General features: G+C 29.9%; 4 protein-coding genes and 1 long non-coding RNA gene across 7 annotated transcripts; 4 read left to right on the top strand and 1 right to left on the bottom strand.

Annotated features, from left to right (window-relative positions):
• Positions 1-401: 401 nt before the first annotated feature.
• Positions 402-3,262, top strand: LOC116769671 (vasotab-like). Its single transcript, XM_032660829.2, has 3 exons — positions 402-558; positions 1,784-1,987; positions 2,989-3,262. Exons 1-3 carry the CDS (start codon positions 531-533, stop codon positions 3,045-3,047), a joined length of 291 nt encoding a protein of 96 aa, XP_032516720.1. The 5' UTR covers positions 402-530; the 3' UTR covers positions 3,048-3,262.
• On the bottom strand, positions 2,918-8,338 carry LOC116769668 (uncharacterized). Its single transcript, XM_032660825.2, has 3 exons — positions 8,151-8,338; positions 4,393-4,644; positions 2,918-3,748 (listed from the first exon to the last, which is right to left on the bottom strand). Exons 1-3 carry the CDS (start codon positions 8,191-8,193, stop codon positions 3,717-3,719), a joined length of 327 nt encoding a protein of 108 aa, XP_032516716.1. The 5' UTR covers positions 8,194-8,338; the 3' UTR covers positions 2,918-3,716.
• Positions 8,339-10,004: 1,666 nt separating this feature from the next.
• On the top strand, positions 10,005-11,495 carry LOC116769496 (uncharacterized). Of its 2 annotated transcripts, none has more exons than XM_061522533.1 (4): positions 10,005-10,141; positions 10,208-10,334; positions 10,518-10,645; positions 11,415-11,495. In XM_061522533.1, exons 1-4 carry the CDS (start codon positions 10,039-10,041, stop codon positions 11,468-11,470), a joined length of 414 nt encoding a protein of 137 aa, XP_061378517.1. In that variant the 5' UTR covers positions 10,005-10,038; the 3' UTR covers positions 11,471-11,495. The 2 variants fall into 2 exon arrangements, with proteins under 2 accessions (XP_061378517.1, XP_032516499.2); XM_032660608.2 differs by having other exon boundaries at positions 10,025-10,141; positions 10,286-10,334.
• A 3,161-nt stretch (positions 11,496-14,656) lies between these two features.
• Positions 14,657-16,591, top strand: LOC116769651 (uncharacterized). Of its 2 annotated transcripts, XR_009752869.1 has the most exons (4): positions 14,657-14,884; positions 15,702-15,804; positions 16,036-16,096; positions 16,385-16,591. It is a non-coding gene; the product is annotated as an uncharacterized LOC116769651 (long non-coding RNA). The 2 variants fall into 2 exon arrangements; XR_004353482.2 differs by lacking the exons at positions 14,657-14,884; positions 15,702-15,804; positions 16,036-16,096 and adding an exon at positions 16,118-16,300.
• A 1,576-nt stretch (positions 16,592-18,167) lies between these two features.
• On the top strand, positions 18,168-19,724 carry LOC116769650 (circumsporozoite protein-like). Its single transcript, XM_032660797.2, has 4 exons — positions 18,168-18,323; positions 18,754-19,036; positions 19,292-19,431; positions 19,601-19,724. The coding sequence occupies exons 1-4, from the start codon at positions 18,293-18,295 to the stop codon at positions 19,657-19,659; spliced, it is 513 nt and encodes a 170-aa protein (XP_032516688.2). The 5' UTR covers positions 18,168-18,292; the 3' UTR covers positions 19,660-19,724.
• The last annotated feature ends 3,234 nt before the right edge of the window (positions 19,725-22,958 follow it).

Below are 22,958 nucleotides of genomic sequence, written 5' to 3'. Positions count from 1 at the left end.
ATTAAAAACTGATTTAACTTAAAAGTAAATTTTCATAGAAAATTCTTAAAAATGGGATTAATAATACAAAAACAGCTAGACTTTCTTGACTTATCCTTTATTGAGAAATCGCATCAAATAAATAATAAAAAACTCAAAGTGGGAGTGAACAGACAAAACAAATAAATCAAATTATCACTCTGTCATTAGCTTCAATAAATAAATTAATCTCATCACTGTGCTCTTCTGCGCAGAATATTCTAGCTCAACCCGGTATCTGACCTCTAGATAAAGAAACATAATGCAAGGTATGGGCGGGAAACAGAAATATGTTGACTGACCACTGCTCTGTTTTTACGATAGATGTGATACATTTTTTTTAATATAAATAAAAAATCAGTAATGTACATCGTTCTTGTATATTCATCACACTTCGTGCAGGTTGTGTGTGTGGCTCAGTCTCAAGGTATAAAAAGTAACAGGTCCCCTTTGGGTTATAGCCAGTAGTGAGTGGACAATCAACGAGAGAAGTAAACCTGTTTGTTATCAAGATGAAAGCTGCCACTTTGATTGTTTTTGGTAAGTTTATTATTTTACGAAAATTTTGCAGTTTGATTTTGAATTAAAAAAAATATAAGACAGAAAATTAAAATACACTTTATTTTTTTAAACGCGTTGTTTTCTGAATTATATTAGTCTTTACTGAATTATAAATTGTGTGGTTGTTGCTTGGCGGTTTCAGTTGATGATGGTATTGAAGGTAGTTGAAGATGTTGCTTTAGAAGCGTGTATTGGAAATAATTGTCTAATTGATAAAATGTTTTATTTATAAATATCTCCGATCAGAAGGCTATTAGTTGAATAAAATTTTCAACGACAACTCGGAAAAAAATGTATATATTTATGTTTGAAATTTTTATTTTTTTATACAATCATATTGATTTTTTTAGAAAATTACTTTTAAAACTATTCTTATTTCTTCCGATGTACAAACACTTTCATGTCTACTTAGGTATTATTATAAATAAGTTTGAAATGTCTTTCTGTTATTTCAAATTAACAGCTTTTCACCATTGCATATGAAAGTATACACGACACGTACGTGTGTTTGTTCTGGCTAAAGTCTGAATCTGAACGGCTGGAGCTATTTTGACGTAACTTCACTCGCAAGTTGTTAATCTCATTAGAATTAATTTATTCTACTTTAAAAAAAAGGACAAAATTTTCAATTCAACTCCATGTTGGTTACGCTATAACTTCTACGATAATAGATTTTTTTTTGAAAGGGCATTGCCCTGAGATAAACCCATCGTCACCAACCAAAAATCTGATGCTGGGAACTCGGAGAAATTGAATAAAATCTTATAAGGATGACGGATTATCTCAAAGGAGACTCAGTACGGAAGTAACCCATTCGGTAGGAGCTAGTTACCAATATTAAAAAAACATTTCCATTATAAAACATTTTATGTTGTAAGTATGTAGTTTCAATGTCAGAATGGAGTTACTCTGTACTACAAGTTAGGCAACTATAACAAGGTAGTCAACAGACCCAAACGCTATTTCTTCCTGCGTTTATCTGATTTACGTTTTATGATTCTAATAGTTTAATGGAGGTCAAAGGCAAGCACGTAACGAGTACGCGCCTACGCCACGTCTTAATCAAGACGTTCTAGGTTCAGGGTAAAATAGATTAACATCCTTCAATGATAACTTAACATTTATGTATTACACTATCAGAATATATTTTGATTATTGCTATTAGATTACTGTGTATATAATTTTGAATTGTATATTTTGTCAGCTGTGATGTTGGTAGCGGTATCTTGTCGGCCTGATAAGCCCGACTTGAAGCAATTGAAGGCGGAAGCGGCTAGAAAGAAGGCCTGTTTGCAAGATTGCTCCTCGGTCAAGTACGATCCCGTGTGCGCCGGCAAACCCGGCGAAAAATCCAAATCATTCGGCAACGAATGTGTTATGAACAATCACAACTGCGAGAATAATGACAGTAAGTGTTCTACGCGTTATGTTCACTCAACAAAATGTCGCTTGTGACTTAAAAATAGTTATTTAAATTAATTATTCCACTACATTCGTCTACACAAAATTTATTTATCCCATTTTTTTTTTTGGTTACTTGCAAATATAACTAAAAACAAATTTCGATAAACATATAACAATAAAGAAAGATCTTTTCTGTGAAATACCAACTAAGAGACATTTTTCACTGTAATATTTCATTTCAATTCTTTGCTTCCATTGATATGGAAGCTAATTTCTTATTTTTACGTTATTTACAAATGATTTCAATGATATATTTGTTAACACTCATATTATTGAAGTCATTTATTTTGTTCCATTTAAACAAATTTTGAATGATTTCATGTTAAGTAACTTATAAATGCACACCAATATTTTTTTACGTAACTATGGGCTATGGATAATAGTTTATGTATTTAAGGCCGCCAGAGTGTGACGTGACGTAATATCGTGAAAAGAACATTGCTTTGTTTGATCGAAGCATGAGTCACTCGTTACTCTACTATTATTTATTATTACTGGTGCATGTTGCAAAACCAGGTATAAAGCGCTGTGACTCAACGGAAGTTCACTAATTATTCCGACATGGATTATATATTTAGTTTACATTGTAATAAATAAGTAATGAGATCACATCGCGTCAAATAACTGAGGGGGAATACATTTTTCATAGTTTGCCACTCGTAGTGTCATCAATGTCATTTAATTAGCATTAATTTGGATATTCAAATATTTCTTATGGTTTCTTTCTGTTTAAGAGTTTTTACAAGACAACCTCCAACGCAAACAAATACTCTGCCATTGTACCTCATAGTTTTTTTGATAAAATTTGCTTAATGAAAAACAAATGATTCTCTTCTAAAATGACAGAAACTTAGGAAATATCAGGAAATGAAAATTTTGTTAACATATTTGTTTATTTTTAAGTTTTTTTATTCCAATACTAACAACGAATTTTTACTTTTTCAGCTCTCCACAAATTGAGTAAAGGCCAGTGTGCCGGATCGGACTCGATCCGTCTCTCTTAATAGGTATTTTAAAAAAATATTCCACAAAATACTAACATACATTATTATATTGTATAATTAATTATAACATTTATACGTTAAAATTACTGTGGATTTTTTTGTACAAATAAAAAAATTGTTTTTAACAAATTTAAACTGATTTAAATAAATTTTAATTCATACATATTATAAATCAAAATATTCCATTGTCTAATATAATAAATACTTTAACGAACTGACTGTTATTTCCTTGTATACAATACAACATCCTCTTTATGTGTTCGAAGGGAACAAAATAATTGGAAAAAGAAATACTTCGGTTTTATTAAGAAGCCAACATCTGTGTGTAATAGAAAGACAATTTGTACTTTGTACAATAAATAAAGGTATTAATTTAATTTTATTCTACGTTTTTCTTAAAGCTAAACATCGAACCGACCAATTAAGAGATTTTAAACATTTTTATTTTCTTTAACCCCATTAAAACTCCTTCACACGTATAAAATTACTCGAATCATTTCTGTTAAAAGTATGAATATCGTAAGAAAACTTTAGTTTTGAATTAATTAACGGACTTTATTAGTTAACTAAACGGTAACATTAATGGTTGATTAAATTCAAATATCTTCATATTCAAAATCGATATTAGAAGCTAAGTTTTAAAACTATACTTTATAATATAATATTCTCTCAACACTCCCCGAGGCTGGTGATCGCGTAATCTGTAAAAAAAATTATTATTTAATTAATTAAATTTCTTAACATTTAACTGTTATCTTGAGTTTAAAATAAACTAAGCACATGTACTAATAATAGACATCTCATTATACATTACCATATATACGTAGTGATTTAAGGAAGGTTGATAAAACCGTTGATATATTACTGTTTATAATTTACAGCCACATGCTATTTCAAGAATATTTCTATTTATAAAATCGATAAGTTTTGTATAGCAATAAATTTCATTACAATTATTCCGTTTCAGCGTATGTAAATATTTTACATAATGACGTAATAATATACCAAAATATAAACCAGCTGATGCGGGATTAAAAACAATATTTTTCTTGGCTTCTGTAATATTGAGTTGAATTCTCAATTTATGAGGACAAACTTTAATAATATCACGTCCCTCTCAGACTTATTGGGTGCTAGAGAATAATATTAAACAAGCTATGTATTACTTTTAATTGAACACGTGAACATGTTCATGTTGTTGTTTAAGAATGATAACTCAATCTTTTGTAAAATAAAGTGTTGTAAACATATATTACTAAGAATATTCCCGTATTTTCTCAGTTATGACTTTTTTTTGTTACGTGCTATAGAATTTTGGTGATGTGTAATTTACTATAATACATACAAGTACTTTCGTGACACGAGACTGCCTCAAGCTCGCATAGTGTGGCGAATGTTCGAGCTGTGCCCGCGGCATCGAAGGCACAGACGGGCCCGGCTGGTGGAGAGGCACAGCGGCCAGCGCACAGTGGTGGAGGCAGACCCTCCGGTACTCGCACCAGCCCCAGCGGACCTCCCGACCCTCGCCCCTCATCATCAGACCCTAGCTGTGTCGGACGCAGGAACGGCAGCTTCGCGGTTTGGGATTCGTGTAATGCTATCGACATTAAATTCAATCAAATCATTGAATCGAATTAATCTTAAAACAATCTAAATATTTTTTTTATGAATCTGTACCTTTAGCTTTAGCATTTATATTTTTCTGAATGCAAGCTATTGTGTTGCTAATTAAAGGTATATAAGAGATGTTGGTATCTTCGTTATTAGTTCAATGATTGCTTATTAATCATAAATATCAAATGTATAAATATAAGGGTTTTAGATTTCATAGCGTGTTACATGTCAGTGTTTTTAGAGAGGTAAAAAAAAACAATACCTTCCTGGTGACGATGACAAAGCCAAGAGGGGTAACAGCTACAGCCAGGTTCAAATAAAAAAGATAAAAAACTATATACCGTAACTTCCTACAAGAAATCCTTATTGCCAAAGTATTTGATCATTTAATTTAGAAGCTTTTAAAAATCGTCTTCATTTTATTTATTCCATATAAATATATTAAATCATAGCTGTATTCCGTCTTTATCCGCCCGCAATAGCTTTATCAAGTATTGTTTGTTCTCTCATAGTTTTCCTGTGATCTCATCACTTCATTAAAACGTAAAATTATTGTTGTAAACAGTGTGATAACACCACGCCTCCTTATTAACACATTGTGGATTGTGGTCGACTTTTAATTGTAACGCAATTCGTAATATTTGTGAACATAATCACAATGGATTCTTATCTAAGGATATCAAAGAATGGACAGTGAATTGTAACAATCATTAAATAAGAACGTTGTTTTAGTTGAATATACCTACATTTATATGTGATTTTCGTTGCCTATGATAATATTAAAGTAATTTTCCTATTAATATTGATTTATATTTTTAACCTATGGACGTACATAAGATATATATATGTAATTTTAGCACAAAATATGTGTCCCGAACTTCCAACTTATATATTACATAGAGAAATGAAATTTTTATTTCCTTATCAGTGACAGACCATCGAAAACTTAATTTAACAATAAAGATAGGGTCAGGCTGTAAGACATCATACAATAAAATAAAACTTATTCAATGAGATAGAAGACTTTCGCGAGTTTTATTCATTTAAATGAAACTAGTACATTTCGGATATACTATGCGTGCTTTATTTTCGTAAAAAACTACATACCCACGACGTTTCGGTGACTTTTCAGCAACCGTGATAACGGGCAGACGAGATGCCAATGCGAATGAAACTCGTTCGCAAAAATTATGTCCTCTTTTATTGTCATTATCATCTCGTATCATTTTGTTTTAGGCTCAGTTTGAACACTTGTTCACAATACGGAGACGCTGTCAGAGTTATAAAGGGCTGACAGTCAACAACTAAAAGGCACCATTACATACATAGTTACGTCCAAAATCGTAATCTTTATCGAACATGATCCAGTTGTTTTTAAAAACAAACAAAATGGGCAAAACTTATATATATAACTCTGTAGGATGGAGAATGGTATGGAACAAATGAAGAGGAAATGATCAAATGCAGATGGTTTAAAATGAAGATAACATAGACTTTTTCTTCTAGTGCTGCAAGCCTAATGTCGCATTTTGGGTTTACCTCTGTCTCGTGAGACTCGTTAAGTCTTTTAGAATTAACCAAACAACATGGAATGAATCTTGAGTGCTCGCAAACATAACGTTTGTGGTTCACTACCCACCGAATTACTATCTAAATTTGTTAACTCACAAACAAAGTTAATTAATTGTTTATTCTTCTTAATTTGTATTCATTAAACGTTATAACGGTAGGACCGGAGGTATTCCTCTGTGGGCAAATTATACTTACAGATCAGACAAAAATAATGGTGTAATTAAATAAGAAGGAAATTATAATGTGAAGTTATTTAATGCTGGTAGTCCTGCTGTGCATTATAAAACTACCGTTAAAATTGGGCTCAGTTACGTCCAAGAATCATTTTAATTAAAGGGCGCTTAAGAAAGACTTAAAATTGTATTAGATTAGAGGTTCAAATAGACGAGCCTTCAGTAGCTGAAGATTGGAGCTACGTGTAAAAAAGGAAACCTTGCCTTTGCTTGAGAAGACTGTATGAAAGTATGGTGTGTTGTATAGGAAATGCGTGTCTGTATTGTCAATCAATATATTATCATCGGGGTCCTTAGACCCTTAGAATTGTTTAGAAATCAGCAATACTGCAATACTCTCTTCCAGTCACAAAACAAGTTAATAGCATTAATGTTTAATTAACAATTGTAAAGTTATTATGATTGTATGTACAAGTCCATATTTATGCTCGTCTAGAAGATGGAAAAATACAAAACAATCTCCTTAAATCAATTTGCATGTTTTGTGTTATTTGTATAGATTTTTTAATGGACTTACGATAAATATATAAAATCATTCATGATGAATAACAGCATCGCTTCCTCGCTGACTCAATTCGGGAAATCGGTATCGTTAGATTCCCACGGTTTATGGCTGACATCCACATATATTATTAATAATGATATTAAAAATATATCTATGTTATATTTCATTCTTACCTAAAAGATTTCCAAACTTCTTTTAACCTATCAAGTTAAAATAAATTATAGGTAATAACGAATGCTGTCTCAATAGGTTTGCAAACTGTATCAACAAAGATTGGCCCAGATAGCAACCGTTAATGACCTATAAAGGTATTTCAAATGGCTTTCCTAAATGAAGAGTGAATGAAGGTCTCTATGGTCTATTTTTAACAGATTTCAAAAGGAGTTTATCAATTTATAAGCACTTTTTAACATGAATGTACTTGTATATTTTAATGAATAATAAAAATTTCATTGTAATATTAATATCATCTGAATGTACCCAAAAGACTTTAAGTGCTTGAAATTAATTTCTAAGAAAGTAAGAATTTAAATTTCCATATAGAAGACAAAGAGAGAGCATTCGGAATAACTCAATCGAATCATTACACTGTCACCAGTCAATGTTAGATGTGGAAAATTAAAAAAAAAATAGGTTCGCTGGAAGTAGTGCGAGGCTGAGCTAAAGACTTTGGTTCCATGCAAACAACATACAAGTGAAGCAAATGTTATATATTTTTTTGGTACTGTCTATGTAAATTGTTCGTTCTTCAAAGCGCTGCGTATCATTTCTATATAACCTTAAGATCAAGACGCCAGCCGGTCTAAGCCACCGAGGCAGTGCATCTGTTATTCGTCTTTGTTATTGTTTATCAATAGCTAATGATACCGCATCAGCTATAACGTCATGCGACACGGGTCAAACTGCGTAAATATAGTAAATATATTATAATATATACATATATATATATATATATATATATTGTTTTTATTATATTCATTAATTAGCTACAATCTATAACAGAATTCGTGTTATAAAAATAATCATAATAATCAAAAGCAATAATTTAGTATTTATATAAAAACATAAGATAAATAGTTTCCTTAAATTTAATATCGATACAGACATCTTATCGATAACAAAAAAATATTTTGTTTAAGTACGTCATTAATTACAAAAAAAAAGCAGGACGCAACATACCTGTTATAATAATTACACACAAAGAAACCCTCCAGTTTAACATTTCCACCAATAATAATCAGATGGAAGTACACTTTGCACTCACTAGATAGTATCTCGCAATTAATAAATAAAAAAACCGTGTTATTCGTATACAATTAGCGTGCTGCGAAGTTATCGGACCACTGCATCGATGCAGGATGGAATAAAGGGGGGATGCGTGGCTATGATAACCTCTGACACAGCCGGGGGACGAGTGATAACGCAGCGCCTTTCAAATGAGAACGAGCATTCTTTCGCACAGATAATATATGTATAGCGGTTGTTTACTTTTTCAATGCGCTGATTAGTTATATTAATGTTTAATACTGAGGTCGGGGTTAACATACAATTTTTTTAATTTTTAGCAATAATATTAGACCGTATTTTTTATATTTGTCATATTAAATTAATTGCCAAAGCGTATGCATATAAATGAACATTTATTAAAAAATATCTACATTTTAACGTTTAGATGTAATCGTCACTGGAAAAAAGCATTGCCATAATTTATGAAAAAGAAATAAGGACAACTCTATATATAATACTTTTAGCTTGTCATAAGAATCCTTAATTCTTTAGAATTTAACTCAAATTTATTTGGAAGGCTAACTTATATCCGTTATTAAATTTTCGTCTTATTCTACTAAAAGCTTCGGAAGGTTCAAAGTAAATTGAATATCATTCCATTTTAAGAATTCTGCCTAAATAAAGTATTCACAAAGCAGAACTAACAAATACAAAAAGCCTCGTAACTTATCTCCCAAAGAATTTTGTAAAAGGGCAATCTCATACTGACAAAAGTATAAGAGAGATTTAAATTTCAAATAATTTAGTAAAATCATCTTTATCTCAAGCAGTCCACAATTAAAAAGAGGTATAAGCAATGTTTTTTTCCTTACAAATGTACTAATAGGTTATGTATTTACAATATGTTAAGGAAAATTTGTAGGAAAATACAAATAACAAACATATCGACCTTTTAGAGATGACCTTTATCAGTATCGAATTCTATCGAATATCACCAATGTTTATTTTCAAAGATTTATATAACTTTTTAAATTTTATATAGGTTTCATATTCCAAGTAAAAGTTTAGAAGTATATTTTATAATTTTGACTTAAAATCAACGTAAATACTAATAAACGGCTCATCTTCTTCTTCTTCTAGTTGACAAAATTTCTTGAGGGATTCCCATTGGTGGTTAATTAGTAGTAACATCTCGGAACTAGAAAGAGGTAAAGAGAGAGAGAGAGAAACCTTCACCCACCACAAAAGCGCTCTAATTACTGAAGTTCTCAGGCCCACTTCCGATCCCGTCATTGCAGGAATACGTACATTTTTGCTGTCTAAAATCTAATTAAAGACGGACCCAAGACAGGGAGGCCAATCCGACTTCTTAAACTGTAAATAGTTATGAGGATATCGTACTTTGCTGCTGCTGTTATTGGGCCAGATAATTTAATATTTAACTAAAGCTAAACAACAGAACAAAGATTTTTTTCAGACTACACGGTTTCTCTCCAGACTAATAGCATTGTAATTCAGTTGGTAGACGCGGCGTTCTACTGGACTCCAACATTCACACATATTCGATCAGTTCATGTCAATAACTGGCTCTGTGATCAATGGGATTTAATTTTCATTCCTATTATACTATTAAGTTTCTAGTAAAAATCATTCCTAACCCCTTTTTTTGTTAAATTCGTTAAAAAACCCTATTTTTATAACTGCAAATGTATTCCGTTCTTTATAGTTATATTATTTTAAATTTATAGTATTATATTATTTTAAATTCGCGCGGTAAATATAGCGATAAATTTTGCAATCACTTCAATACGTATATAAGAACTATTAAGATTAGAATAAGATGCATTTTATTATCGTCTCTTATACAGATTACAGTATCACCTTCCGTCGACATATTATTACAAAAGCTGAGATGAAAAAAATACTATGTTTAATGTGTTTCGGTATGTATGTTATTAATTTGTTATACATCAATACGGAAAAGGATTTATTGTACTTTTATATTTTAGCTACAATAAGCGTTGAAGTTTTTTGTACAAACCTGAGATTTAAAAGACAAAATGATATCTTAATCTTATTTGATGAAGGCGGAATCGGTCCAACGCCAGGTCAAACCGAAACACCTGGTGAAAATACGTAAGTATTAACTCTACTTAAAAGTTCAAATTCTTTGTTTTATATGAACATCTCTGAAGTAATAAAAAAAGTCAGAACCAGAATCCTAACCAGTTTTAGCAACAGAAAATGAACCTACACTTAATTGCAATTAATAACCGGTTTTATTTGTAACTTTTTTATTTCATTATTTTCTGTTTATAGCGGCCGAAGTGATAATGACTGTCGTCGCTCGTGTCCCGTGACCGCGGAGTACAATCCTGTCTGTGGTTCTAACAACGTCACTTATCCGAATCCTAGCATACTAAGTTGCGCCCAGGCCTGTGGAGTCAGTGAGTATATAAATAAATAAAGACCCTGCGAATTGACTTTGACCTGTGACTTCTGCAATATCGCGTTGAAGAAGTCTCAAGTTCAATTTTCTGTCTGTGTAGATGGATTTTTATATAATATATTATAAAATTCATTTATTTCGTAATATAAATATGTAGAAAAAATTGTGACAAGAAACTTCAATAAATAAAATTACAATCACTATGTGCTTTCTCGTCTGTGTACTACAAAATGTTGATTGTTATGCAGCTCCTTGTTTTGTCTCTTACAAAGTCGAACCAAACATTTCCATGAGTTAGGTACTGCTTAAAGTCACAATTCCGTTTGTAAGTATTGTATCCAAATTTAACGTATAATTTCAACGTTAACAATGGATATTAAAAATGAATTGGGTACTTTAAGTTTTAATTAACAAGCACACAAACAACAGATCAGAGTTGGCGTGTATAATACAATATGAAGTTAATTATAAACGAGGAAAATGACATCTTTAAATACAGATGTCATGTGATTGCGAACCTGTTTGCTTACCGGTTTAAATCTTAAAGGAATATCCCAACTATAGAAAGAGAAAAAGTTATAACATAGAATTAAATTATCATTTAACGCTTGTTTGTTTTAAACATTATTTTGTTTTAAAATAGATATGTTTAATTACTTAAAAAATATTTTACGCAACTATTCAATGTCTGAAAATATCTCATTGCCAACGGTAACATACGGACAATATTATGTTAGTTATTTTTATCGATTTTCTTTCTTCCACAGATGTAACCTTAGCGAGGCCGAATCGCTGTACGGTTACAACACCAGCTCCCAATTAAATGAATAAAGTTATGAAGAACTTAATTCTATAGAGTTTTATTTAAGATGGTCAAATAAAACAATATTTTTTATAAATGTTAACACATGCGTCATAGTTTAACACAGCATTCCTTATAAATAAAATTAAAATCATAAAAATAAATAGATAATTCAGCCGTTTACGCTGCTTACTCTTTAAGATTCGTCAGTTTAAGAAAAGGATAGCTAATATATTTTTGTACCGTAGATAAATCTGATCTTAAATCTGTATGCATTTAATGTATTAGGGAGTGACCAATGGCATTTTATCGATATCGATAATAAAATTGAACGTAATTAGAAATATACATATTCTCTATAGACCTTAGGCATTTATTATTAAATCCCATACATCCCTAAGTGATATAAAGTGGATAATTTTTGTGTAGGATGGATATCAAATTTAAAAAAACAATTTTCACCTAATCTTCAACTATAAATGCTGTCAAAATGCCAATGACCTATTTTTGGACTACAAGACTGTCAGAATTATATTAATATGAGATATATATATATATATATATACATATATGTGTGTGTGTGTGTGTGTATGTATGTATGTATATTATAACTTGTTATATCTAAATTGAAATAATACTTTTTAATCCTCTTTCTTATTAAAAACAGTAGCATTCTCACGACATTTTATCGTTACACTACGTACATAGCGTTTTTAGTTTTCACGTACCGTAAGTAGTGTGGAGTTGCACGTTTGTGGTAAGTTTGCAAAAAACGAACCAATATAAATAAAATTAGTTTATTTATTCTTAAAACTCTTTAGTTTACTTTGATTTTTTTTACATCTCACAGGGGATTAACCTTCAATAAAAAGGTTATTACTTTATACAAGAAAATATACTTTATAGTTTTTCTCCCATATCATTACTTTGTAAGTTACTGCGGAAGTGCTATCTTTTATTACTGGTAGACTAACTCTACAAATAGGGGAAGTCCCCAATAAACACTTTCATAAATATTTAAAATGTAAAATTAAATTCATCGAATACAGCTCAAAATTAAAGTTAAGGCATAATTAAATCTTTATAGAATTTGTGTTATTTTAATGTAAAAAAGATTGGTTAAAATGTTAATATTATTCATATATAACTGAAAATGTAGGTCAAGCTATTTTTATAAAAGCATCGTTTTATTATAGCTGGATTGTTATTGTTAATATGCAGTTGCGAACAAAATCGAATACGTATATTATTAGAAACTAACATTATAGGTGAGTTTGTTTTATAATTGCAACTCGTTTAAACGAAATATATCAAAAATGGTTCGACTCCTGAGATGTCACTACTACTTACTTAATATTTCACTTGTATGTTATTTTATCGAAGGAAATAAAAGTATTTTTTAACAAAACAGCTTAAAAAGTTATGCGAAAATGTCATCTTGAGTAACTTTATTCCTTAATTGGTATATTAAATGCCTTAGGGTTTATTCGTCTCTTACTCAGTAGGTGTTACAGACATCTCCTTTGTTTTAATAGTGGGTGTTTGCTTGTAGTGGAATTTTAAGTAGATTAAGGCTTAGGCAGATTATTTGCTGAATTTTCCAATATACGCAGTACGGTTTTGCCTTGTTGTGTAATCCAATCTCTTCGCATCACGCAGCGATTCCAACTAGATTTAAATATCAAACTATAAAATACAACTTTTTCAAAACAGAATATAAGAAAATAATTAGGGCAAGTTTATAGAATTTTACAGTGATGTGGAAAACACATCACAACATGCGAGAGCTATGCTCTTGTATAGTTTTGTTACGACTGTTGAAAAACATTTAGTATTTGTATATAATGAAAAATATGTGCTTAGTCTAAGTTGGCATCGACATGTTACACAATAGTTACCAGTTTGTCATTCATAAATATTGGACGGGAGACGAGAAACTCTTCGTGTGTGGGGTGGCGATGCAAACTTAGATTATGGATACAGTTTCTATCTGGTTTTAGTACAAGTTTTTATGATCCACTCTAATATATATATATCGGATTTTATACAAACACCAGAAGTCACTAATGTCACTTCTTCCAGTACGTTCCATGATATATTAAAATGAAACTTCAGTTCTTCTAAAACTTCTTGTATTTCTCGAAGATTCTTTATAGTATTCTGCAACGGTCCGCACTCACTGAACTCTGCTGTCGTACGTCCAGACGTCATATTTATACCAAAATTCAAACATAGTTCTATTCTCCTTTTAAACAGTCTTTGTTTTTGTTTTACTTTTAACAATAATTATGAATACCAATAAGTTTTTATAATAACTGATGACAGCCTCAAGTTATTTTCATATTGCATATATATATATATATTTATATATTATATTCACCTGTCAAATGTCGTTGTTTCATTTATGATCTTAATATATTTTTATTCAAGAATTTAAAATGTCTGTAAATTTAAAATCATTTTCGATTGTTCTTAAAACAAAGTAATATTTATTAAGGAAGTTTTTCAGCAAAGTTTGAGTGTTACATAATTTTTAAAGGATAATTTTATTATAATTATATTATTTAAAAAAATTGGATTAACGATATTATGCACACCGTCCCTTACCTTTCGGACACATCACACTGGCCGCGGTCACAATCTGACTGATTGATATATATTTATGAAATAAATACAGGGTTATTACCTTTAATTAGTTGTTAACTTTTAGAGGTTACCCTCATAGAGGTCACGGTATGGTGACTTGGTCTTTATAAAATAAACCATCATTACTATGATTTTAAATTATTAAATAAACTAACATAATTACAATATCAATAAATGTTGTTTAAATAACTTAAGATTTTATGGTATTTTTTCAAAGAAATTTAACCTTTTTATTAAGAAAAAAAAAACGATTTAAAATAATAGTAAAGTTTTTATATTCCTATTTAAAACATAAACAATGCCACATACACAAGTCACATTTTAATGTTCCATTCTTTGTTAAATGTTTCGCTATAAATCAAGGGAAATTACAGAAAATCTATTGTATGAAGCATATTTTTTTTGTGGGTTTTTTATCTCTTCAGGTTTATAGGAAATTTGAATATATCAAATTGACACAAGAACATCCTTTAATTCTCATTATAATTATGCTTGGTCTTTAGCTACTGTGATAACGTGATATACGTACGAATAGGATGTCCAAAATTACTTCAACGTATGACTTGAGAATATTTTATTCTTTTCTTTTACCCAATTTGCTTCTTTTCAGCATTGCCAGTATTATAGTGGAGTACATTGAGTGTGACAGCGGAGCGTGCTTCAAGGATCCACTGAGTTACAGCTGATTAAATTCCCTTAATAAAGAAATACGTATAAAATGTTAAATACATAAAGGAATATGTATATTCGAAGTCATTTTCCAATTGTTTCGATGACTGTAACTGTGAGGTAAAATATATTTTATGGTTGTTTTGTTCAATCTCATTAACATATACATTTTCTTTATAAATAAAATAAATAGTAAAATGATATTTGGTGTATACGTAATTAATTTGTCAAATTCTTCTTCTAGAACAGATATTTTAGAATTATTTAACCTTACATGATCTAATTAACGAATACATATGATTGTTTGCGGCTATCTTACCTAGAATTATTTTCAAATAAATCATAGTTAAGAAAATTTTTATACGTAATACTTCTCACATTCATAAATAGCTCTTGATATCAATCAAAGTATTTAGTTAACGTAACAGTGAGACATAATTTGATTTAATATGAAATTATTTACGGCAAGATTTACGATTTACGCATTTGTTTTTTTTTTTTTTTTTTGTATACATAAATATAAAGAAGTTTGAAGGTATATCTGTCGTTTTATTGCTGTTATAAAAAAGTTTGCCTTATCAAATTGATAAATGACGTACAAATAATATGTTACTAATTGTCTTTTACTTATAAGACAGAACAACATATCAAGCTTTTTACAGGAAATTAAATTGTAAGTAATTTTAATCCTCTGGATTTCTGGATTTATTTCATTTGTCATTTTATTACCAGGTAATTCCAAACCCTAAGAAAACGGGCTTCGGGAATTTACGCGGGCCGATAATAAAAATAGTGATGTACCTATGTAATATATCGATATTATAAGTCCATAATTTTTTGGTATTTAATTGAAAACTGATGCTGACGTTCTAAACATGTAACACCCATATTAGTTATGTTCTTAGCAGTATATAAAAGCGTGTTGTTATTTTTTCAGTTACACAGTTCTCTATGAAACGTGAGACAAGTAACGAGATACATTTAAATTAATTTACTGAACACAGTTTTTAAAATGAACTCTTTTTTAATACTTGTATTCGGTAAGTACATTTGTATGATAAATTTCCCACTTATAAGTAAATGTACATATTTAATTCATGTTTTTTTTTTAATAAATTTTGTACCATTTATAAAACTAAGTATTTTATGATTTTAATTAAATTTCTATTACGAATACTTGTTGGAGAATTCGTGTATATTGTTTCCATATAATATATATGTAATTATATAAAGAAAAAGTATCAAACAATATTTCCTCTGCATGTTTACAGTAGTGTCGACAATAACAACCGTCGTCAGTCAGGATGAGATGACAGTGATTACTCCTAACGGGTAATTTCTATAAAAAACCTTTTGAATCACTATTTAAGAGTACAGTTTAGATTACAGCGTGTTATTTTAGGAATTCCAACAATAAAACTGAGGAGTGCATCCGAAACTGTCCCGTGACACCCGAATATAATCCAGTCTGTGGCTCCAATGGGGTTACTTATGACAACCCTGGAAGGTTTTTGTGTGCTCAGGAATGTGGTGTCGGTGAATATCCACTTGTGAAGATCGTGTCTTCATCTTCATCATATGATTATTCATTATTAAACTGTCTCTTCTTTATGTTTTCAGACGTAACCCTTATAAGACGTGGTCGCTGTTAGATACCACTGGCAAGTGATTCTTAATATGACGACAATGTACAATTATTTGTCGACACTTTACATAAAGGTATATTTTCATTAGAATTGATCATGTCTTTTCTCTTTCGGTCCTCGGCTTAACAAAATGTTAGATATTCTATTTCAATATAAATAAAATGAATGTTCCTGTTTTGTGCATTCAAAATATCCAATATTTTCCCAAGTTACAACAAACTGCCTTTTATAGTTTGATCTAAAAGGTTATAAATATTTTAAGATCGCTTAAAAATACAAAAGTTTTATAAAATAAACAGCTTATAAAGGGATAAGTTTAGAGAGAAAGTATTTCGAATGATTTAAATATTTTAATTTAAAGGTGTTATTTTTTAATTTTGTACAAAATTTACACTTCAATGTATAATAGAGTTTAATTCTTTATGTTACGTGTACATGTTTGTACATGTACAGCCATTAAGAGAGATAACCAAGAGCTTATAACAATTTCAAAAGTTATTCTTATGAATGAGTATTAAAGTATAAATATAATATAACCCTATAAAGCGATCAGTCTAAAGAGTGGAAAATAGTTTTTAAAACTTAAGAATATTTCTAAGCTGATTGAATTATTGGAAATAAATCTGGACAACATTTAATGTTAAGAAATAATGGAAATATCTATAGAATTTGCTGAATTTATTTTAACCTATATATATATATATAACCTTATTTTGAGACTGATATATAACAAAGTCTTAAGGGAGCGAGTAACCCTTTGCACTGACACCTTTTCATCAATATGTCGACAAAGCAGTTTACTTCATGTATGAAGTATTCCCTGTATCTAGCCCAAAACATTTCCTTATTAACTTCTCGCAAGTAGTATCGATAAATTTAAATTTAAAATAATTGTGCTCTCCAGTTCTTTTCATGAGGCTTATAGTCTGTAGGTACATTGAAGAATTCTTTACCGCTTTGTTCGCAATAGCGTATATAACCCTTCGCTTATATGCTTCTTTTCAGTTGGTTTGAATCTTATTGACACCTCTTGACTAATCCGCGCTATGGATCTGGATATTTTTTTATGGAAATGAACACTGTAAATTTTAAAACGATCTTTCATCTTAGATTTTACTTTGAATGTTTTAAAGATTATATTCAGTAAAAGTCCCTTAATACCTAATTCAAAGTAAAAAATTAGTCCCGTTGCACTATTTATTTTTATTTTTATTTTATATGGTTACTGCAATTACTTTGTTTCAGCTGTGAATTTCATTACGATTTCTACGTTGTAAGGGGTCTAAGGAAAATATATAAAGAAATTTTGCGGACAACAACTACACTTTGATCTCCTAAATTATATTTCCGAATTTAACTTGTGAAATGAAGAAGAACGTTTAGTTCATAAATTAGTCTTTGATTTATTAATACGAAAGTTTTCACAAAGAAATAGAGTTAAGTAATAATTTGATAAATAAAAGTTATTTAAATAAAAGAATATATAATAAGCTACAGCTTAAAACCTAAATATTATAAATAATATTTATTAAATATATTACATTTTATTTTACTTATTTTTTTTTTTTAATCAAAAAGATTTTATCTATAAAAATTGTTGCAACTAAATATATATATATTGACTTTAATATAAACTTAATTGTTTTATGTGTTTATAACATATAAATAAAATTATACACAGAACACTTAAGTACTTAGGGTTATAATAATTAAAAAAAAAAAACTATCGATAAAAGCGTCGGACAACACTAGGAAGCCGCAGAACAGGAATCTGAGACGCTTATAAAAACATGATAATGTCAATATATCAGCAGTGTTTACGACAGACTCGCAAAGAGTAGCACGTGTCGAGAGCAAATATTAAGAAAATATAGTTTTTAAAATGGAGAAGTTGTGTTTTTTCTTTGTATTGGGTGAGTAAAGATCGTTCGGTATAAAAGCTGTTACTTTGTTCATACATCTGACCAATTGTTAATATTGTTTTATAAAAGACGCCTACCTTCCGATACATGTTTGATTACTATTATTAAGAGGTATTTTTATTGTGTTTGGGATGACCAAAAAAAGTATTCTCAGAAATGGTGGTTTGAGGCCGTTAATTATGTATAGAGTTCATTATATTTTTGCAACAAAATATTCACATTTCGTATACCTTTTTTATATTCCTCAGTTCATTTACAATTAATCGTCTGTAGTATTATAGGATATGAGTAAAAAATTCTAGAATAAAAAAAAATAATAGGAATAAGTACTCCTTTAAACAGTAGTGAAATTTCCTACGACAATGAATTTAGAAAATGCTTTTAAGTTTAAAGATGTTTAATTTATTTCTTTTAATTTCAGCCTTATTGAGCAGTGAAGCTCTCGGCTTAGCCTTCAGGAACAGACGTCAAGCTGAAAATAATGACAATAATGACAATTTGGAAGATAGGTATGGTTGGTTTAGGCCGAATAGACCAGACAACGGACGTTTTCCTGGATTTCCAGACTTTTTTCCCGGATTTCCTGACCAATATCCTCAACCACAACCACAACCAAGGCCACGACCACAACCACAACCGCAACCACAACCACAACCGCAACCACAACCACAGCCACAACCAACAACAGCGGTTCCCCCAAATACGTTAGTTTTAACCAGATATAATTGGTTGGTTAGGTAGGGAGAGGAGCTAAGACAGTGGCAGTGAGCGTTTAACGCTCGTTAGATAGGGGCCCCTTAAACCTACACCTGGGTCGCAAGTACCCGGCACTGTCGAAGCTCCTCTCCCTGCAACGCGATGGACCCGGCACCCGCACGGTGAATCCATTTAATGCTAAGAACTTTCGTCTCTGTCTTCTATTATACACCTGTGCATTTCTTTGTTCCATATTTTTGTAGAGCATCCACTCAATCCAGTGACGTTCGTCAGTGCATCCAATCTTGTCCTGTGACTGCTGAGTATAATCCTGTCTGTGGTTCAGACAATGTCACATACGAAAACCCTAGTAGACTGTCGTGTGCTCAGGCCTGCGGCGTCAGTGAGTATACTTTATATAAAAAGATTCAACACTAGTTTTTAGATTTTTGCTCTAAAATTCATTAAATTTAATAACAGTTACTATCATTTTTGTATTGATACTTTTATTTATCGTAACATAATTTAATATTTATTGTTCTATGTCATAAGAATGTTTTTTTTCTTTTCAGATGTAAACCTGCTTAGGTCGTCTCGTTGTCCGGCCCCGACACCAGCACCTACCTCATAAATATTAGTTTCATAAGATTTTGTAGTACAAAACTCTTTATAAATAATACATTAGTTAAAACTAAAGTATGTGTGAGCTATTATTACCTTATATGATAACATTACCTAAACATGTGCTAAAATTAACATATTTCTATCGGGAATATTATATAATGGTCATAAGTAATAACATATTCCTTCCGTCAAAAATTTTATCAAAATGCTCGAATCTTGATTAGGTAGGTAAGCTAATCTAATTAGGTTATATTAACATGACATTGCAAAAAAAAAAATACTCTAGAGAATAATTTTCTATACAATTATTTGTACCTATATAAAGATGATTAACAATTTTAAAACCATGCTGGTTTCATATTGAGCTTCGCACCGTGCTATATTTAATCAACAAATAAATGTTACATTTAAAAACTATTCAACTTGACCATCTTCGCTCACGTTAGATCGGTTCCAGTAATAAGGAGGCAACAAATATATATACATAGAATGAATTTAAAATATACGAGTCTTGCGATAATGTTATCCCTATTTGCCAGAAGTCAACTGAATAAACTATGGACATGGTAAATCTGAAACTTTACAAAATTGGAATCTGCAGCCTTTGTCGCTACAATAGGAGATTTTTATATTATTATTAAACAAAATGCATTGTGAATATTTTCAAAACTAGTTTTGCGGCTTCACAAAAAACAGATGTCTTTTATTTCTGCACAGCAAGTAATTACCATATCTAAATATTTCGATCGCATCACAATTTAAATACGACGAGTTAACTAAAAGCTTGGTTTAGACGTACATGATGGAAAAACCTATGTATGGTTAGCTTAGTAATTTTAAATGACACACATTATTTACTAAGCAAATATAAATAAACATATTTGACTTAGTTTAAACTTTGTTCTTGAGTTAAACTATTGAGCCTTGAAGCGTCAAACCGGTTTTTCATTCACGAAAAGTTCAAACAACATCATAGATACATATATACATCAAACAGTAATAAACTCGTAATATTTTACGTTTAGTTTAACTAGTGTTAAGAGTAATGATTAAAAATGTTAATCTGTGATGGCTTCGTATTATTTGCATTCTAGAATCTTTTACCCGAAATTAACGATCACTTCGGAGCGTCAATGTCAAATATGTAAACAGAACTAGTCAATGTCCTTTTTATTGTTTACAATAACTAAATATTTGAATAAATGCAAGGATACAAGAGGCCAAGGAAGAACTTTATCTGTAAAATGGTTGATTTAAACAGTTTAATTTTGATTTACGCCTGTCGTAAATTGATAGTTAGAATGTTAATTTACGTTATTGCTATTAAATATTGTGAATGATTATATTAATTGAAGGAATTTTCTCAAAAATTGCCTGTTATGTGTTATAATAAACTTATTAAACCTTATCAAAATTACTTAAAAATATGGTATTACGACAGAGATTGATTGATAGAAAAACAAATTTATATTGTTCTGTATGCTAATACATAACATACTGACACTATGTCTTTTAAATAACGATTTGATGTCGTTATCCTAAAACAAAATTTAATGACAAGTTAAGAATAATGTCAATATTTGTATTCTTCCAAGTGTTTCATACATTCGCTATAGTACGCTTCATACACAAATGTTTTGCTATTAAAGCAGTGTATTTTTTCCCTCCCAGGTGATTGATGGTCACATTTAATAAATAACACTTAAATAATAATTTAATGATATTGTTTGTATTTATATAGTATTGTATTTGTTATACAACTATATTAAAGATTAAGTCAAATGATATTTCTGTGGTAACTTTACCCTATGATTAATGTATTATTATATTTATAGGATATTTCCGGTATGTATTCAGTATTGTTCATTTACCTTATTTACAACCATACTCTTTGTTTGTGATTAATCATGAGAAAAAGTGGCCCAGTTACATTTCCAACGAGATATTTCAATGAAACTGCATAAAATGATATGAGTCAATACGCAAGGGGCAGGACCTTGGATGCTTTTCTAATCCGTTTAAATAAGATGACGTAATACTGCCAAGCGGGTCTTTTATAAAACACTATAACTAACAATAGCCCTTGATTTGAATTAGCACTGATAAGTAACGGACGACCTCAAGGTCTTGCTCTCATAGCATACCTAATGTTTAGCTTGAACTTACAAATTTATGCTAAATATTTCTAACCATGTTATTCACGCAATTTTATTCAACAGACTCACTCTATCTTGTTAAATATAATGAATCGTAATTTTCTTATATCAATTTAATATAAAACAGTACTGGGAAATAGTCTTTTAATTTTTAAACATCCGATATCAGCAGCTATGGTAATTGTTAGGGGAATTCTACGCAATTGATGATCTAACTACTAAGTTGAACATAATTCCAAGGTTTTTGATATTTAAATAGCATGTTACGCAACAGATATACCTACTGCATAATTATTTTAACTAATAACGTAGAAATTTCTTTTACAAATATTATTAAAATAACCGTTTTATCTTTATTTCCAGATTGTAAAAATAACTATTTACGCTTTTAGCAACAAACTTTTAACAAATTGTGCGAATAACATAACTATGTCTTAACACTTACATATAACTAATAAGTAAACACTTCTAATAGCAAATAACATGACGGAGTATTTTATAGGTTTGTAAAACAACGGCATCTTCATATATGGCAATGGATTTCGCTTTAATGAACTAAGCAGTAAATTTTATTAAAACGAATTTTTAATTCACTCTAAACTTACATTATGAAATATAAATAATTAATTGATAATATTTTTTTTAATTTACATTTTTTTATTTATTTATGGCTTCATCTGATATGTTTAGAGTATATAGTCTTGAATATCCATAGTAAGTTTAAGATACAATTTAAATAGCGACACAAGTGTCAGACATTAATGTCTGTAGGTTTACTCTTGTGAAGTAAGTGCACGGAACTTATATCCGAGATGTTTCAACACAAACTAGTTAGTTAGTGATGCTCCGTCAACATAGGTAAGTAAACGAAAAAGAAATAGTATAAGAAATCTTTGTATAATCATTAGTAGTACTGTTTCGTTTTATTAATTGTATAAAATTATCTCATATTATTGTATTTTTGTTGAAAGATGTGTTATAAATCTGTTCTCTAGAATTTTTTCATCACTAAGCGATAGGATCACGTTTTGTTTCACCTATTTTTTATTTTATTTTTTTTCAATCGTCCTTATGTACATTGGTATTCAAAGAAAATATATAACTGAATTTTCTAAGATCAAGAATTTGAAGCTTAACTTACTAAGATTGA

This window comes from Danaus plexippus, chromosome 14, assembly GCF_018135715.1.
Source record: "Danaus plexippus chromosome 14, MEX_DaPlex, whole genome shotgun sequence".
Classification (NCBI taxonomy): Eukaryota; Metazoa; Arthropoda; class Insecta; order Lepidoptera; family Nymphalidae; genus Danaus; species Danaus plexippus.
The sequence above is the reverse complement of the archived record's forward strand: the minus strand, read 5'-3'. Positions and strand labels throughout refer to the sequence as shown.